Source organism: Oncorhynchus nerka, linkage group LG24 (assembly GCF_034236695.1).
Source record: "Oncorhynchus nerka isolate Pitt River linkage group LG24, Oner_Uvic_2.0, whole genome shotgun sequence".
NCBI lineage: Eukaryota > Metazoa > Chordata > Actinopteri > Salmoniformes > Salmonidae > Oncorhynchus > Oncorhynchus nerka.
The window spans coordinates 80,995,995-81,016,249 of NC_088419.1; the positions used below are offsets into that span (position 1 = coordinate 80,995,995).

The 20,255-nt window shown below is 44.5% G+C and overlaps 1 protein-coding gene across 1 annotated transcript in view; it reads right to left on the reverse strand.

Moving 5' to 3' along the window:
- Nucleotides 1–20,255, reverse strand: part of LOC115108771 (collagen alpha-1(XXIV) chain) — a 296,583-nt gene that overhangs the window by 22,478 nt on the left and 253,850 nt on the right. Inside the window, exons 48-55 of the mRNA XM_065009201.1 lie at nt 11,458–11,565; nt 11,092–11,199; nt 8,224–8,277; nt 7,799–7,861; nt 4,832–4,885; nt 4,133–4,168; nt 1,052–1,087; nt 844–870 (exon numbers count right to left, since the gene is read on the reverse strand). Coding sequence (XP_064865273.1) covers nt 844–870; nt 1,052–1,087; nt 4,133–4,168; nt 4,832–4,885; nt 7,799–7,861; nt 8,224–8,277; nt 11,092–11,199; nt 11,458–11,565 — 486 coding nt within the window. The remainder of the gene's footprint in view (nt 1–843; nt 871–1,051; nt 1,088–4,132; nt 4,169–4,831; nt 4,886–7,798; nt 7,862–8,223; nt 8,278–11,091; nt 11,200–11,457; nt 11,566–20,255) is intronic.

The window sequence follows — 20,255 nt, forward strand, 5'->3', positions numbered from 1 at the left end:
TAAACCATTTATTTTTGAAGAAAAGTTTTTCTCACTGGCTTTCATGTATTTCAAACGTGAGCTTGTCTGAGATGTCGTACTTGATGACAGTTGTTCTCCATTGGAGCGATGCGATTGGTTGGTCAACATTCTGGGGCGAGGCTTAGCGAAGGGTCAATTAAGAATTGAAACTGGCAATAACTGATCATGGCCATGAACTCACAGGAGCCAGTAAATGTTTTGACCCATTTTGGTAACCAGAGCTCACACAATGTCCACTTGGTACACACTGGTTGAATCAACATTCTTTCCACGTCATTTCAATGAAATGACGTTGAATTGACATCTGTGCCCAGTGGGTGCTTGATGTGCAACAAAAGTCAGAAGCTATTCATCAATGTCTTCAGGATGTTGTTTCCCTGAATAGAAGTCAAAGTCATGTACAACAGGAGTTTCCAAACCTTGTCTCTCTTAAAACCCATTCCTGACACTTAGAAAAAATGGAAATAAACAGTTGGATCATTAAGTGTTCTTCTATTGCAGCCAAATGTTTGACTCACTGGGCTTCCAAATAACTGTTTTTTGGTTAAAGAGATAGTTCACCCAAATTACAAAGTGACAAATGGATTTCTTAGCGAAGGGCTTAGAGAAGGGTCAATTGCCAGGGTTAGAGGTTCCAAGCATGTATTATTCATTCTATTTCTATGTGTGCTGCTGCTGCACAGAGAGGGGGAGGGGGGGGGGTGTTGCCTAGGCAAACCAATACTTGTTTGCTACAACACCCTGTTTGAATCCGGACAAAGAAAAATATAAATGCTTTATTACAGATTATGTCACTATCTGTGAATCAAACAGGATACTTACGGTCGGGCCAGGAGCACCAGGGGGGCCCTGGGAGAGAGAACACAGAGAGGATTTTGACATAAATACAAAATAAACAGATACAAAGACATATGTCTTCAAAAGACGACAAACCTCAATCTCTATGAACTGCCATAGAACTGTCAAGTAACTGTAAGTAGTAAGGAACCAGTAAGATAGGTTAGGACATAGTAATGGGGGGGATACTTACTCTGGGCCCTGGATGTCCCTGTGGCCCCTGGGGTCCCTGAAACACAAACACAACAACATGGTGTTACAATGGTGTCCAAGCAATGACATCACAATAGAATATTTGATGCACCTCCACTACTCTCTAGTGCTCTCAAATTAACAAAGATTGCAAAAAATGTATTTGTTGAAATATACACTAAGTGGCCAGTTTATTAGGTAGACCCATCTAGCACCGGGTTGGACATTTTGCCTCCAGAACAGTCTAAATTATTTGGGGCATCACGTTCAATCATTGCTCAATTGGTATCAAGGGCCCTAACGTGTGCCAGCAAAACATGCTGCTTATGCTAAATCCTGACTCTTCCATCAGCATGACGCAACAGGAACCGGGATTCGTCAGACCAGGCAATGTTTTTCCAATCCCCAATTGTCCAGTGTTGGTGATCACTTGCCCACTGAACCCGGTCTGTTCGTCTGCTGGTCGTCTGCTGCAATAGCCCATCCTTGACATGGATCAACGAGTTGTGCCTTCTGAGATGCCGTTCTGCACTCCACTGTTGTACTGTGCTGTTATTTGTCTATTTGTGGCTCGCCTGATACCATTCACGCCATTCTCCTTCAACCTCTCTTATCAACAAGCTGTTTTCGCCCACAGGATTGATGCTGACTGGATGTTTTTTTTCTTCTTTTCACCATTCTCTGTAAACCCTAGACACTGTCATGAGTGAAAAACCCAGGAGGGTGTCCGTTTCGGAGAAACTGGATCCGGCACGCCTGGCATCGACGATCATACCACGCTCAAGTCGCTTAGGTTACTCGTTTTGCCCATTCTAACGTTCAATCAAACAGTAACTGAATGCTTCGATGTCTGTTTGCCTGCTTTATATAGCAAGCCACGGCCACCTGACTGTCTACAGGAGCGATCCATTTCTGTGAACAGGTGGTGTACCTAATAAACTGTCCCCTGAGTGTGTGTTGATATTAACATTATACATTTTGTATAAAATAGCTGCTCTAGTCTAAACGATCCAATCATAATCATACTTTACAGCCTGAAGAGCTGCAGTCAGTACAGCTGTGTTGAGGGCTCTTTGTGTTTCTGCAATGGAGCTCTACCGCCCCCACTGGCCGATGAGGGAACTGACGGCACAGTACTATAGCAGCAGCATTCTGCAGGCAGCTGGTTCTTATTAGGCCCCTGAGGAGCTGCCTAGAAGTGTGTAAGTGTTTGTGTGTCTGTTTACTGTGTGTGCTTTTGTGTTTTTCTCTCTCTCTCTCTACTGTTTGTGTGCCTATGAGTCTCGATGGGGCTTAGGGAGCCGTGAGAATCTTAAACCAGTTTACATGGCAGAGCGTGAGCTGTGAGAATCTTAAAACAGTTTACATGGCAGAGCGTGAGCTGTGAGAATCTTAAAACAGTTTACACGGCAGAGTGTGAGCTGTGAGAATCTTAAAAAGTTTACACGGCAGAGTGTGAGCTGTGAGAATCTTAAAACAGTTTACACGGCAGAGCGTGAGCTGTGAGAATCTTAAAACAGTTTAAATGGCAGAGCGTGAGCTGTGAGAATCTTAAAACAGTTTACACGGCAGAGTGTGAGCTGTGAGAATCTTAAAACAGTTTACACAGCAGAGCGTGAGCTGTGAGAATCTTAAAAAGTTTACACGGCAGAGTGTGAGCTGTGAGAATCTTAAAACAGTTTAAATGGCGTGAGCTGTGAGAATCTTAAAACAGTTTACAGCTGTGAGAATCTTAAAACAGTTTACACGGCAGAGTGTGAGCTGTGAGAATCTTAAAACAGTTTACACGGCAGAGTGTGAGCTGTGAGAATCTTAAAACAGTTTACACGGCAGAGCATGAGCTGTGAGAATCTTAAAACAGTTTAAATGGTAGAGTGTGAGCTGTGAGAATCTTAAAACAGTTTACACGGCAGAGTGTGAGCTGTGAGAATCTTAAAACAGTTTACACGGCAGAGCGTGAGCTGAGCTGTTTACACGGCAGAGAATCTTAAAACAGTTTACACGGCAGAGCGTGAGCATGTTTAGCTGAGCTGTGAGAATCTTAAAACAGTTTACACGGCAGAATGGTACAGAGCGTGAGCTGTGAGAATCTTAGTGTGAGCTGTGAGAATCTTAAAACAGTTTACACGGCAGAGCTGTGAGAGCTGGAGAATCTTAAAAAGTTTACACAGCAGCGTGAGAGAATCTTAAAAGTTTACACGAGCTGTGAGAATCTTAAAACAGTTTAAATGGTAGAGTGTGAGCTGTGAGAATCTTAAAACAGTTTACACGGCAGAGTGTGAGCTGTGAGAATCTTAAAACAGTTTACACGGCAGAGCGTGAGCTGTGAGAATCTTAAAACAGTTTAAATGGCAGAGCGTGAGCTGTGAGAATCTTAAAACAGTTTACACGGCAGAGCGTGAGCTGTGAGAATCTTAAAACAGTTTAAATGGCAGAGCGTGAGCTGTGAGAATCTTAAAACAGTTTACATGGCAGAGCGTGAGCTGTGAGCATCTTAAAACAGTTTACACGGCAGAGTGATAGGGAACAGTATACTGTACATTAACCCGGTCATGGCTAGAAGGGTCCCAGCTTTTGTCAAATTAGGAGAATTAACGTAGCAGGTTAGGAGAATTAAAGTAGCAGGTTAGGACAATTAGGTTAAGGTTAGGAAAAGGGTTAGGGTTAGCTAAAATGCAAAAGCTGGATCCCTTCTAGCCATGACCCATTAATCCCCACAGAGGATCACAGCACTAACATTATGACAAGGCATTTCCTGTACACTGTGGCAGTAAGGCTCCATGCACAGCCCACAGTGTACTGGAAATCCCCCTGCAACAGCTACTTTCACCACGAGTCTACACAGGTAGCATGGTTATTACCTCAGGAAACACTGCCCATAGCTACAGTTCAAACCAAACCAGGCCACGTGTCATCCAGTGTGTCAATCATAGTTTATAGATTAAACACCAACGCTGTACTTCACACATAACCTTGTGGTTTTCCAACGCCTACCGAGTGTAGCATAGACTGCTTTCTCTCCAATGGATTATATAACTCTACAGAATGTATTCAGAATTCAAGTATTGGATTCAGATCTCACCATTTCCCCATTGCTTCCCCTTGGACCCTTCGGCCCCTGTGGAGGAGAAAATAAGACTTTTAAAATACACTGTACCCCAATTATTCTGGGTATCCCTCCATTCCATGCAGGTGTTGAACAGTACACTGGACATGAGCAGCATAGGTCATCCATACATGTTTTCCGCTGTTTTGGGACAATTTGTCCAGTTCCATCCATGAGTGGTTGGTTCTTCTAACTCTGTTATTCCTACAGTATAAAGCCCTTCATATAAGCACAACATACTAGTGACACACCAGGTACTGTAGCAAAGTGTGACTAGACTGGACAGATCTCTATTCCAAACTATCTCCCAAGAGAATTACAATGATGGAAAGTACCACTTGAGGCTTGAACTTGATTGATTTATTGATTTATGGTTTATGCCTGAGGAGTCATGAATACACACTCTCTCTCTCTAGTCTAGAAAATGTCTGACTTTGACAACAGAGGGGCTTATCAATTCAGTGGATGACCGTTATGGAAACACTAGTCTCTCTCTCTCTCTCTCTCTCTCTCTCTCTCTCTCTCTCTCTCTCTCTCTCTCTCTCTCTCTCTCTCTCTGTGTGTGTGTGTCTGTCTCTCTCTCTCTGTGTGTGTATATATAGAGTAAAATTGGCAGATACTTGTAGACAAGCACAAGCACACACGGACATGTGCTCACACACACACTGAACCTACAGGTTTCCCCATTGGGCCGATCATCCCTTCTGGTCCAACAGGTCCACTGAAACCCTGAAACAGACAGATAGAGGAGAGATCAGCACACACAATTTTATACATAATTTATTGCAACAAATCAAATCAAACTTTACTTGTCACATGCGCAGAATACAACCTTACCATGAAATGCTTACTTACAAGCCCTTAACCAACAGTGTAGACCTTACCATGAAATGCTTACTTACAATACAAGCCCTTAACCAACAGTGTAGACCTTACCATGAAATGCTTACTTACAAGCCCTTAACCAACAGTGTAGACCTTACCGTGAAATGCTTACTTACAAGCCCTTAACCAACAGTGTAGACCTTACCGTGAAATGCTTACTTACAAGCCCTTAACCAACAGTGTAGACCTTACCATGAAATGTTTACTTACAATCCCTTAACCAACAGTGTAGACCTTACCGTGAAATGCTTACTTACAAGCCCTTAACCAACAGTGTAGACCTTACCATGAAATGCTTACTTACAATCCCTTAACCAACAGTGTAGACCTTACCATGAAATGCTTACTTACAAGCCCTTAACCAACAGTGTAGACCTTACCGTGAAATGCTTACTTACAAGCCCTTAACCAACAGTGTAGACCTTACCATGAAATGCTTACTTACAAGCCCTTAACCAACAGTGTAGACCTTACTGTGAAATGCTTACTTACAAGCCCTTAACCAACAGTGTAGACCTTACCGTGAAATGCTTACTTACAAGCCCTTAACCAACAGTGTAGACCTTACCGTGAAATGCTTACTTACAAGCCCTTAACCAACAGTGTAGACCTTACCGTGAAATGCTTACTTACTACAAGCCCTTAACCAACAGTGTAGACCTTACCGTGAAATGCTTACTTACAAGCCCCTAACCAACAGTGCAGTTCAGTGCAGTTCAAGAAGAGTTAATATTTACCAAATAACTAAAGTTTAAAAAATATATATATAAAAAGTAACACAATAACATAACAATAATGAGGCTATATACAGGGGGTACCGGTACCAGTTTGCGGCGGTAAAGGTTAGTTCGGGTAATTTGCAGAGGTGTAGACTCGAGTCACAAATATGAGGACTTGCAACTCGACTTTGACTTTAACACCAATGACTCGTGACTTAACTTGAACTTGAGCCTTTTGACTCGAACTGACTTAATGCTCTCCCCAAGCCCAAACATAGAAAATGAGAGACGGAGCTTTGTTCGACATTTGAAGCTGCACAAAGAACGGTAAGTGGTGGCTAATATAGCCGACAGCTATATCATTCATAACTTTGCCAGTGTTTGCATGTTGGCTAACGTAACATTAAATCAATGAGCCTCCACACAGTCAGTCAGTGCGGGAACGTGATCATTGCACCCAAGATTGAGCTACAACTGGCTAGGCAGTTGGTAGCCTAAATCCTGCCTGATGTTACTGCTGTTTTTAAAGCCATTGACATATGTTAGCCTACTGTAACCACACACACTGTTGGTTACAGTAGCGACTATTGTCGCTCCTTGAAAGCGGCAGCTCTAGCCTTTAGCTTGATGCGGATGTTGCCTGTAATCCATGGCTTCTGATTGGGATATGTACGTATAGTCACTGTGGGGACGACGTCGTTGATGTACTTATTGATGAAGCTGATGACTGAGGTAATATACTCCTCAATGCCATTGGATGAATCCCGGAACATATTCCAGTCTGTGCTAGCAATGACAATGACCAGTGGAGTTGGCAGGACACCACAAACAGATCTGGGACCAGGCCAGTCCCACCTTCTACCCTGTGACCTCTGACCCCTATGTATTGTTTCCAGGGGGAGTCTGGCTTGGCAGGAGAGAGGGGGACCCTCTACTGTAGAGTAGCATCCGTGTCATCTGACCACTTCCGTATTGAGCGAGTCACTGGCACTTCCTGCTTTAGTTTTTGCTTGTAAGCAGATATCAGGAAGATAGAATTATGGTCAGATTTGCCAAATGTAGGGCAGGGGAGAGCTTGTATGCATATGTATGTGGAGTAAAGGAGGTCGAGAGTTTTTTTTCTCCCTCTGGTTGCACATGTGACATGCTGGTCAAATGTGGTAAAACTGATTTAAGTTTACCTGCATTAAAGTCCCCAGCCACTAGAACCACCACTTCTGGATGAGCATTTTCTTGTTTGCTTATGGCCTTATAGAGTTGTTTGAGAGCGGTCTTAGTGCCAGCATCAGTCTGTGGTGGTAAATAGACGACTACGAATAATATAGATGAGAACTCTCTTGGTAGATAGTGTGGTCTACAGCGTATCATAACGTACTCTACCTCAGGCGAGCAATACCTTGAGACTTCTTTAATAATAGACATCGCGCACCAGCTGTTTTCGACAAAAAGACACGCACTCCCACCACTCGTCTTACCAGACGTAGCGTCTCTGTTCTGCCGGTGCATGGAAAATCCTGCCAGCTCTATATTATCTGTGTCGACGTTCAGCCACGACTCGGTGAAACACAAGATATTATGTTCTTAATGTACCGTTCTTAATGTACCGTTGGTAGGATAATCATAATCAAATGATCAATTTTATTTTCCAATGATTGCATGTTAGCAAGTAGAACGGAAGGCAGGGGGAGTTTACTCGCTCGCCTACGGATTCTCAGAAGGCAGCCCTATCTGTGTCCTCTTTTCCTCTGTCTTTTCTTCATCCAAATGACGGGGATCTGGGCCTGTTCCCGGGAGAGCAGTATATCCTTCTCGTTGGACTCCTTAAAGGAAAAAGTATCTTCCAGTTCGTGGTGAGTAATCGCTGTTATTTTCAGTCATAAGATACGGAAGCAGCAACATTATGTACAAAATAAGTACAAATATATGTTACAAACAATGCAAAAAAACGAACAAATTAGCACAATTGGTTAGGAACATGTAAAACGTCAGCCATCCTCTTCGGCAGCATCTTAACAGTAAGTGCTGATTCTGTACTTACCAGAATGCCAACAGGACCTTTAGGACCAGGTATGCCTTTGAAACCCCAATCCCCATTTGGTCCCTTTGAAAAACACAGAACAGTCATTTGATTGATCACTGCTAATTGATCATGTCTATAAGAACACGTGTCAGTGGTGGGCGTAGGGGTATTATTATTTAACTATGCAAGTCAGTAAGAACAAATTCTTAATAACAATGAGCCTACACCAGCCAATTGTGCACCACGCTTAGGACTCCCAATCACAGCCAGATGTGATACAGCCTGGATTTGAACCAGAGACTGTAGTGACACCTCTTTCACTGAAATGCAGTGACTTAGACTGCTGTGCCACTCGGGAGCTTAATATATAGGGCTGAATAGCTCATCGAGGGCAGACAAGGATGGTGAATGTCTGTGGTGATCTCTCAGAGCCTCTGACTCACCTTAGGTCCTGGAAAACCAGAGAAGCCAATCATCCCCAGGTCTCCCGGCTCCCCCTGTAGGCCAGAGAAACAAACACACTCTGGTACAACTGGAACACAAATGAAACCCACAACTCAATCACAAGATAAAATGGCACTCCGATACAACTCAATCACAAGACAAAATGACACTCCGATACAACTCAATCACAAGACAAAATGACACTCCGATACAACTCAATCACAAGACAAAATAACACTCCGATACAACTCAATCACAAGACAAAATGACACTCCGATACAACTCAATCACAAGATAAAATGACACTCCGATACAACTCAATCACAAGACAAAATGACACTCCGATACAACTCAATCACAAGATAAAATGACACTCCGATACAACTCAATCACAAGACAAAATGACACTCTGATACAACTCAATCACAGGACAAAATGACACTCTGATACAACTCAATCACAAGACAATAAGACACTCTGATACAACTCAATCACAAGACATAATTACACAACTCAATCACAAGACAATAAGACACTCTGACACAACTCAACCACAAGACAATAAGACACTCTGCTACAACTCAATCACAAGACAATAAGACACTCTGACACAACTCAATCACAAGACAATAAGACACTATGACACAACTCAACCACAAGACAATAAGACACGATGACACAACTCAACCACAAGACAATAAGACACTATGACACAACTCAACCACAAGACAATAAGACACTATGACACAACTCAACCACAAGACAATAACTTAACCACAAATCGCTCTGATTTGTGGTTGTTGCCTCCAAAAGAAAGAGTGTGAAGTTAGTAGGCTATGTTATGAAACTATTTAACCTAGTTTCTGTTCCATATTCTCCCTCCTTGTTATGTATTCCAGACAGGGGTTTGGTCTCTGGTTTGCTCTCTGGTTGCCCTCTCATCCATTATCTTGTCTAACTCCAAGGAACCCGCAGACACCGAAACTAGGACATAAGAATGGTGGGTCCCTTATCGGTCAGTCTGGAGACAGTAGCACTGTCTGAGCACCTCCCCACTCCCTGTCCCATGTCTGTCTGTCTGTCTGCCTGCCTGCCTGCCTGTCTATCTATCTGTCCTCAGCAGTGGCAGAAGACGGCCTGTGTTTGCACAGATAATCACAAATTCATCAGATCAATGTGATTTCTTGAATTGAATGAAAGTTTCTAAATTGCTTTCAACACCTCGTGCACATAGCGGTGGGAGCAATGTAGCTGTGGCAGCCTATCAGAATATTTGGAGGTGTGGCTAATTGGGGGCGTGACTTTCACTGTGTTCTTTTTGGCCACCCGTGAGAGTGAATGTCATTACAGTTATTGTGGCCTATTGTACTTGTAATCCAATTTTAAACTAGTACACGGCCAGCATCTGTAATGATACTTGCACAACTGCATGTTATATTAAACAGCTTTATGTGTTAAGGTAGCCATTGCTTGGTTATGATATTGTGGTTACTAAATGTGAAGGTCTTCTGTAAAGAATACATTTGAAAACATTATTTAAAGTTACTGAACAAACTTGTTTAATTTCTAGGGAATTAGTTCAATTGCTTGTAACCCAATTGAATCAATTTCAATAGGTAATTCCAAAGTCAAAAGTAAACTTGGGACAAGATGAAAAAATGGGCTGTATTTACATGAAATATTACTTTGTATTTGTTATTTAACTTCTTCGAGATAGGGGGCGCTCTTTTAATTTTGGGATAAAAAACGTTCCCGTTTTAAACAAGATATTTTGTCACGAAAAGATGCTCGACTATGCATGTAATTGACAACTTTGGAAAGAAAAAACTCTGACATTTCCAAAACTGCAAAGATATTATCTGTGAGTGCCCCAGAACTAATGCTACAGGCGAAACCAAGATGAAATTTCATACAGGAAATGGTCCAGATTTTGAATGCCCTGTGTTCCAATGTCTCCTTATATGGCTGTGAATGCGCCAGGAATGAGCCTGCACTTTCTGTCGTTTCCCCAAGGTGTCTGCAGCATTGTGACGTATTTGTAGGCATATCATTGGAAGATTGACCATAAGAGACTACATTTACCAGGTGTCCGCCCGGTGTCCTCCGTCAAAATTATTGCGTAATCTCCAGCTCCATGCGCGTTCCATTTTCTTCAGAGGAGAAAGTCAACTGCCACGAATGATTTATCATCGATAGATATGTGAAAAACACCTTGAGGATTGATTCTAAACAACGTTTGCCATGTTTCTGTCGATTAGTTTTTTCTTACCCAAACGTGATGAACAAAACGGAGCGATTTGTCAACACAAATAATCTTTTTGGAAAAACTGAACATTTGCTATCTAACTGAGAGTCTCCTCATTGAAACATCTGAAGTTCTTCAAAGGTAAATGATTTTATTTGAATGCTTTTCTTGTTTTTGTGAAAATGTTGCATGCTGAATGCTAGGCTTAATGCTATGCTAGCTATCAATACTCTTACACAAATGCTTGTTTTAGCTATGGTTCAAAAGCATATTTAGAAAATCTGAGATGACAGTGTTGTTAAGGTTCAGCCAAAGGGGGAAAGTAGTTTGAGTATTGAAAGAAATAGGTAGCAAATTGAAATATAATTTGAAGTCAAATATAATATATAAGAAATATTAAAGGTGGCATTGAATCATATATTTGCTTTCAATAAATGTCATTTTCTTTTTTAATTGAGAAAAACGTTTTTTTTGGTTGATCTAAATATTCATTTTTTTATGGTTTTGCTTAAACCTTTTCTGAGCTGTTTATGGCAAATATATGATGCTGTGAATAATCTGTGACCAGTTAGCGGAGCATTGGTGATATTCTACAATGGCTAGATGGACGCTGGACACTCACTGGTTGTCCTTTGAGTCCTGGGTCTCCTATCCTGCCTTGGTCTCCGGATGAGCCCTCCATGCCTTTGATTCCTGGGGTCCCCCTTTCTCCTGCCAAGCCAGACTCCCCCTGGAAACAATACATAGGGGTCATAGGTCACAGGGTAGAAGGTGGGACTGGTCTGGTCCCAGATCTGTTTGTGGTGTCCTGCCAACTCCACTGGTCATTGTCATGCTCAACACTATAGTAGTTGGCTATATAGTACAGATCTGGGACCAGGCTAGGGTGGTACTGTAAAGTTAATGGTGAATATATGATGCTGTGAATAACCTGTGGGTCATAGGGTGTGGGGTGAAGAAGGTACTGGGTGTAGGCTAAGTAGATTACCTTCTCTCCAGCAGGCCCCCTCTCTCCGACCAACCCAGGCAGACCAAGTTCCCCTCTGGGACCAGGTAGTCCTGCCGACCCCTCCTGCCCCACGGTGCCACGCTGGCCCTGACAAAAGATAGCACAGACAGTCAACATGGGCACACTAAATCATTGTTGGTAAGCATGAAAAACACTGCTAATCAAATGGTATGTTGTCAAGTGACAGTGACATTCAATCAGCACTGATTCATGGCCTAGGCCTTTGAAAAGTCAAATACTTAACAGTCAGACATTTGCTTATAAAACGTCAATACAAATGACTGACTGTTGTTGAACTGTTACAGTGCGCAGAGCCGCCGGCGATCACAATAATTTCCTGTTCCATCAGTGGGCCAGCGGCAGCCCAGGTGGAGGAGAGGGGAGTCAGTCATATTAAAATAACAGATGGAAGTAGCCGTCGCCGGCCCGCTGGCCGTAAGTACAGCAGCGTCTGTCACTGTCCCGCCTCGCCGGCCGTGAGGCGCAAGGATAACTCATGTCACCGCCGGGACAAAAAATAATCAGCAAGTGGTTTGGAATTACAGAGCTCTAGGTTTGTTGGTAGAACCTCAATGCCCGGGGCTGGAGAGAGGTCTTGCATAAGGAGAGGTACTGTAGTGGTCTCAGTCATTAAATCAGTGGGAGATTTAATTCTGGCCTGGAAATACATGACACACACGCCCATCTGCACTCATTCACACACGACCCACTCAAGTGAGACACATGGGCAATAATGTCCCATCAACCTGATCACAGTAAGGTCTCGGTTCTGAGAACAACTCTGTTCTTTCTCAACCTTAACACGTCTTTTTGACAGACATGTTAACCCTTTACATCGAAGGGAATTGGCCTATATGGATGGGGCTACATTTTTTTTTTTTTTTTTTTTTATTTTTTTTTTCACCTTTATTTAACCAGGTAGGCTAGTTGAGAACAAGTTCTCATTTGCAACTGCGACCTGGCCAAGATAAAGCATAGCAGTGTGAACAGACAACACAGAGTTACACATGGAGTAAGCAATTAACAAGTCAATAACACAGTAGAAAAAAAAATGGGCAGTCTATATACAATGTGTGCAAAAGGCATGAGGTAGGCGAATAATACAATTTTGCAGATTAACACTGGGGTGATAAATGATCAGATGGTCATGTACAGGTAGAGATATTGGTGTGCAAAAGAGCAGAAAGGTAAATAAATAAATAAAATAAAAAACAGTATAAAAACAGTATGGGGATGAGGTAGGTGAAAATGGGTGGGCTATTTATCAATAGACTATGTACAGCTGCAGCGATCGGTTAGCTGCTCGGATAGCTGATGTTTGAAGTTGGTGAGGGAGATAAAAGTCTCCAACTTCAGCGATTTTTGCAGTTCATTCCAGTCACAGGCAGCAGAGTACTGGAACGAGAGGCGGCCAAATGAGGTGTTGGCTTTAGGGATGATCAGTGAGATACACCTGCTGGAGCGTGTGCTACGGATGGGTGTTGCCATCGTGACCAGTGAACTGAGATAAGGCGGAGCTTTACCTAGCATGGACTTGTAGATGACCTGGAGCCAGTGGGTCTGGCGACGAATATGTAGTGAGGGCCAGCCGACTAGAGCATACAAGTCGCAGTGGTGGGTGGTATAAGGTGCTTTGGTGACAAAACGGATGGCACTATGATAGACTGCATCCAGTTTGCTGAGTAGAGTGTTGGAAGCCATTTTGTAGATGACATCGCCGAAATCGAGGATCGGTAGGATAGTCAGTTTTACTAGGGTAAGCTTGGCGGCGTGAGTGAAGGAGGCTTTGTTGCGGAATAGAAAGCCGACTCTTGATTTGATTTTCGATTGGAGATGTTTGATGTGAGTCTGGAAGGAGAGTTTGCAGTCTAGCCAGACACCTAGGTACTTATAGATGTCCACATATTCAAGGTCGGAACCATCCAGGGTGGTGATGCTAGTCGGGCATGCGGGTGCAGGCAGCGATCGGTTGAAAAGCATGCATTTGGTTTTACTCGCGTTTAAGAGCAGTTGGAGGCCACGGAAGGAGTGCTGTATGGCATTGAAGCTCGTTTGGAGGTTAGATAGCACAGTGTCCAATGACATTTACATTTCTTACAGAAGAAATATGAAAAGCATATGCATAACCATGGTAGCAATTGAAAGGGAACAGTTTGGAGATAAAGGGAAAATGATTAGACCAAAGGTGAGGACACAACAGTTCACATGAAACAAGACTGAATATCCAAACATCTAAACATTACACTGTTGATTTTATGTGCATTTTCAATGTACTTCTTGCAGCATTTGTTGATAGCGAAATGTGAAAATACTCTGGATACATTCAGTAACATGATAAAACTATTACTGGAAAATGTGGCGTAGGTGTAAAATAAGACAAAGAAATAGCAAGGAATTGAGTGAGAGGACTAACTGGAGTCTCCAAGTGTTCACACTACTCTCCAGAATGTGCACAGTTCCTAAGCAATTTAAATGCACTTTTATGACTCAAAGAAGAGTGTTCAACTATAAGGTGCTTTTTGAGCTCTCCTAGCTGTGCTGTTGAGGAACTAGAGTACACTTGTAATTGTTTCATTTGGAACACAACTCTGAATCCCTGCCATCACACAATTACTGTTTGTTTATGCAATCCAAAAATGGTCCATTATAAATCTCAATCTGAGTAAGGTGGGCATCATTTGAAAGCTTGTTCTATTGCCAACATGACTAGCTAAGTTCTAAAATAGGATCTTACAGTGTTAGGCTTTCACGAGGCATTTTAGACAAACATGTTATTTCTGGAGCGCATTAGAAAGGAGTCATGAGTGGATTCAGGTGTGTGTACCGCAGCAACCTTTCTTCACAATAAACAAACATAGGCTCACACTGTCCAGGACAACCCAGGGTATAACGCCATGTCATCGTGAGTGGATTCAGGTGTGTGTACCGCAGCAACCTTTCTTCACAATAAACAAACATAGGCTCACACTGTCCAGGACAACCCAGGGTATAACGCCATGTCATCGTGAGTGGATTCAGGTGTGTGTACCGCAGCAACCATTCTTCACAACTAACAAACATAGGCTCACACTGTCCAGGACAACCCAGGGTATAACGCCATGTCATCGTGAGTGGATTCAGGTGTGTGTACCGCAGCAACCTTTCTTCACAATAAACAAACATAGGCTCATATTGTTCAGGACAACCCAGGGTATAACGCCATGTCATCGTGAGTGGATTCAGGTGTGTGTACCGCAGCAACCTTTCTTCACAACTAACAAACATAGGCTCACACTGTCCAGGACAACCCAGGGTATAACGCCATGTCATCGTGAGTGGATTCAGGTGTGTGTACCGCAGCAACCTTTCTTCACAACTAACAAACATAGGCTCACACTGTCCAGGACAACCCAGGGTATAACGCCATGTCATCGTGAGTGGATTCAGGTGTGTTTACCGCAGCAACCTTTCTTCACAATAAACAAACATAGGCTCACACTGTCCAGGACAACCCAGGGTATAACGCCATGTCATCGTGAGTGGATTCAGGTGTGTTTACCGCAGCAACCTTTCTTCACAATAAACAAACATAGGCTCATATTGTTCAGGACAACCCAGGGTATAACGCCATGTCATCGTGAGTGGATTCAGGTGTGTGTACCGCAGCAACCTTTCTTCACAACTAACAAACATAGGCTCACACTGTTCAGGACAACCCAGGGTATAACGCGATGTCATCGTGAGTGGATTCAGGTGTGTGTACCGCAGCAACCTTTCTTCACAATAAACAAACATAGGCTCACACTGTTCAGGACAACCCAGGGTATAACGCGATGTCATCGTGAGTGGATTCAGGTGTGTGTACCGCAGCAACCTTTCTTCACAATAAACAAACATAGGCTCATATTGTTCAGGACAACCCAGGGTATAACGCCATGTCATCGTGAGTGGATTCAGGTGTGTGTACCGCAGCAACCTTTCTTCACAATAAACAAACATAGGCTCACACTGTCCAGGACAACCCAGGGTATAACGCCATGTCATCGTGAGTGGATTCAGGTGTGTGTACCGCAGCAACCTTTCTTCACAACTAACAAACATAGGCTCACACTGTCCAGGACAACCCAGGGTATAACGCCATGTCATCGTGAGTGGATTCAGGTGTGTGTACCGCAGCAACCTTTCTTCACAACTAACAAACATAGGCTCACACTGTCCAGGACAACCCAGGGTATAACGCCATGTCATCGTGAGTGGATTCAGGTGTGTGTACCGCAGCAACCTTTCTTCACAACTAACAAACATAGGCTCACACTGTCCAGGACAACCCAGGGTATAACGCCATGTCATCGTGAGTGGATTCAGGTGTGTGTACCGCAGCAACCTTTCTTCACAATAAACAAACATAGGCTCACACTGTCCAGGACAACCCAGGGTATAACGCCATGTCATCGTGAGTGGATTCAGGTGTGTTTACCGCAGCAACCTTTCTTCACAATAAACAAACATAGGCTCACACTGTCCAGGACAACCCAGGGTATAACGCCATGTCATCGTGAGTGGATTCAGGTGTGTTTACCGCAGCAACCTTTCTTCACAATAAACAAACATAGGCTCATATTGTCCAGGACAACCCAGGGTATAACGCCATGTCATCGTGAGTGGATTCAGGTGTGTGTACCGCAGCAACCTTTCTTCACAACTAACAAACATAGGCTCACACTGTCCAGGACAACCCAGGGTATAACGCCATGTCATCGTGAGTGGATTCAGGTGTGTGTACCGCAGCAACCTTTCTTCACAATAAACAAACATAGGCTCATATTGTTCAGGACAACCCAGGGTATAACGCCATGTCATCGTGAGTGGATTCAGGTGTGTGTACCGCAGCAACCTTTCTTCACAATAAACAAACATAGGCTCACACTGTTCAGGACAACCCAGGGTATAACGCCATGTCATCGTGAGTGGATTCAGGTGTGTGTACCGCAGCAACCTTTCTTCACAATAAATAAACATAGGCTCACACTGTCCAGGACAACCCAGGGTATAACGCCATGTCATCGTGAGTGGATTCAGGTGTGTTTACCGCAGCAACCTTTCTTCACAATAAACAAACATAGGCTCACACTGTCCAGGACAACCCAGGGTATAACGCCATGTCATCGTGAGTGGATTCAGGTGTGTTTACCGCAGCAACCTTTCTTCACAATAAACAAACATAGGCTCACACTGTTCAGGACAACCCAGGGTATAACGCGATGTCATCGTGAGTGGATTCAGGTGTGTGTACCGCAGCAACCTTTCTTCACAATAACCAAACATAGGCTCACACTGTCCAGGACAACCCAGGGTATAACGCCATGTCATCGTGAGTGGATTCAGGTGTGTGTACCGCAGCAACCTTTCTTCACAATAAACAAACATAGGCTCATATTGTTCAGGACAACCCAGGGTATAACGCCATGTCATCGTGTAACTGTACATCAAATATAGTGATCATAAACATTGACACTGTATATCATTTGGAAATGTGAAGTGCACATTAGGTCCGTATAGATGTTTTGGTTTGCTTGTATGACATCAAAGTGGTATTTATTACAATCCTCAATGTCTCATCTTTCAAAATGCATTGAGTCATCTTAATTTACAGCTTTTCCCTCACTCAGACAACAAAATATTTGCAAAAGTTGCCCAATTACCAGAACGGCAATCAGTTAAAACCCATACAGCGCCGTGAAGTGCAGAGCCAGGGCTCTGACGTCATGTATATAATGTTACCGTACAGTCATTACGTTTCAATTTATGCGCTTATTAGTGCCCAAAACTGCCATTTTCAACCAGTATAGAAGCACGAGTGTAAAAGGCTACCCAAATATAATAAATAAACCCCTTTAGCTTTACTACTCTGGCTAAGAGGATTGAGTGGCAAAAGTGCATCTAGTGTACTACTTGCACCCAGTGGAATTAATTAGGGAGAGACCAGGAGAGAAAGAGGAAGAGAGGAGAGACAGAAGGAGACAGAGAGAGACAGAGAGAAGAGACAGAAGGAGACAGAGAGAGACAGAGAGAAGAGACAGAAGGAGACAGAGAGAGGCAGAGGGGAGAGACAGAAGGAGACAGAGAGAGACAGAAGAAGATAGAGAGAGGCAGAGGGGAGAGAGAAACAGAAGGAGATAGAGAGGGACAGAGAGGCAGAGAGGAGAGACAGAAGGAGACAGAGAGAGACAGAGAGGCAGAGACAGAAGGAGACAGAGAGAGACAGAGGCAGAGACAGAAGGAGACAGAGAAGTGTGAGAGACAGAAGGAGATAGAGAAAGACAGAAGGAGATAGAGAGAGAGACAGAAGGAGATAGAGAGAGAGAGACAGAAGGAGATAGAGAGAGATAGAGACAGAGAGGAGAGACAGAAGGAGATAGAGAGAGACAGAGACAGAGAGGAGAGACAGAAGGAGACAGAGAGAGACAGAGAGGCAGAGACAGAAGGAGATAGAGAGAGACAGAGGCAGAGACAGAAGGAGACAGAGACAGAAGGAGATAGAGAGGCAGAGACAGAAGGAGACAGAGAGGCAGAGACAGAAGGAGATAGAGAGAGACAGAGGCAGAGAGGAGAGAGAGAAGGAGATAGAGAGAGACAGAGGCAGAGAGGAGAGACAGAAGGAGATAGAGAGAGACAGAGTGATAGACAGCTAGTGGTCAGACTGTTTGGTCAGTAAGATACTACTAGATTTGGGGTTGGTGGTCAGATCAGGGGGACACAGAGGCTGGTCTATGATCCTCTGTCTCCTACATATTTTCACTAATGACTAGCATTCCCCTGACTCTGTCTGACACAGGTTAGACCCACAGAGAGAAAGAAACAGTTACTGCCAGGCATGTACCATTCAGTGGTTACGCCATTCAACCAATTCAGAAAAGGGACATGGAGGGAGAGGAAGAGAAATGGGAGGAAAAGGGAAGACAGAAGAGGGTGAGGATGAAGAAGAAAATGGTGATGATAATGATGAAGAGTTGAACAAGTAGTGGAGGAGAAAGAGGAGGAAGAGGAGGAGGACAGAGTGTAATGTAAAACATTCCGATAGGTCGGCTCCTCTAGGGTAGCTGAAGCAGTAGTTCTGACTGTATTGTTTTCCCTTGGGAGGTAATGTAGTTACAGTATGTGTGTAAAATCACCCTGGTTGTTTCCTGCTGGGATATCCCTCCCTGTGTTAGAGAGAGTCTATGTGTTTTCACCGTAAAGAACTCCCTCCCTAACCGCCTCTGGCTAATACTGAAGGTCATCCACTGTCGGTCTGGCTGCCTGGGTAGCAGAGGAAGACTAAAGGTCATCCACTGTCGGTCTGGCTGCATGGGTAGCAGAGGAAGACTAAAGGTCATCCACTGTCGGTCTGGCTGCCTGGGTAGCAGAGGAAGACTAAAGGTCATCCACTGTCGGTCTGGCTGCCTGGGTAGCAGGGGAAGACTAAAGGACATCCACTGTCGGTCTGGCTGCCTGGGTAGCAGGGGAAGACTAAAGGTCATCCACTGTCGGTCTGGCTGCCTGGGTAGCAGAGGAAGACTAAAGGTCATCCACTGTCGGTCTGGCTGCCTGGGTAGCAGGGGAAGACTAAAGGTCATCCACTGTCGGTCTGACTGCCTGGGTAGCAGGGGAAGACTAAAGGTCATCCACTGTCGGTCTGGCTGCCTGGGTAGCAGGGGAAGACTAAAGGACATCCACTGTCGGTCTGGCTGCCTGGGTAGCAGGGGAAGACTAAAGGACATCCACTGTCGGTCTGGCTGCCTGGGTAGCAGGGGAAGACTAAAGGACATCCACTGTCGGTCTGGCTGCCTGGGTAGCAGGGGAAGACTAAAGGACATCCACTGTCGGTCTGGCTGCCTGGGTAGCAGAGGAAGACTAAAGGTCATCCACTGTCGGTCTGGCTGCCTGGGTAGCAGGGGAAGACTAAAGGACATCCACTGTCGGTCTGGCTGCCTGGGTAGCAGGGGAAGACTAAAGGACATCCACTGTCGGTCTGGCTGCCTGGGTAGCAGGGGAAGACTAAAGGTCATCCACTGTCGGTCTGGCTGCCTGGGTAGCAGGGGAAGACTAAAGGTCATCCACTGTCGGTCTGGCTGCCTGGGTAGCAGGGGAAGCCTAAAGGTCATCCACTGTCGGTCTGGCTGCCTGGGTAGCAGAGGAAGACTAAAGGTCATCCACTGTCGGTCTGGCTGCCTGGGTAGCAGAGGAAGACTAAAGGTCATCCACTGTCGGTCTGGCTGCCTGGGTAGCAGAGGAAGACTAAAGGACATCCACTGTCGGTCTGGATGCCTGGGTAGCAGGGGAAGACTAAAGGTCATCCACTGTCGGTCTGGCTGCCTGGGTAGCAGAGGAAGACTAAAGGTCATCCACTGTCGGTCTGGCTGCCTGGGTAGCAGGGGAAGACTAAAGGTCATCCACTGTCGGTCTGGCTGCCTGGGTAGCAGGGGAAGACTAAAGGACATCCACTGTCGGTCTGGCTGCCTGGGTAGCAGGGGAAGACTAAAGGTCATCCACTGTCGGTCTGGCTTCCTGGGTAGCAGGGGAAGACTAAAGGACATCCACTGTCGGTCTGGCTGCCTGGGTAGCAGGGGAAGACTAAAGGTCATCCACTGTCGGTCTGGCTGCCTGGGTAGCAGGGGAAGACTAAAGGTCATCCACTGTCGGTCTGGCTGCCTGGGTACTGTCATCCACTGTCGGTCTGGCTGCCTGGGTAGCAGGGGAAGACTAAAGGTCATCCACTGTCGGTCTGGCTGCCTGGGTAGCAGGGGAAGACTAAAGGT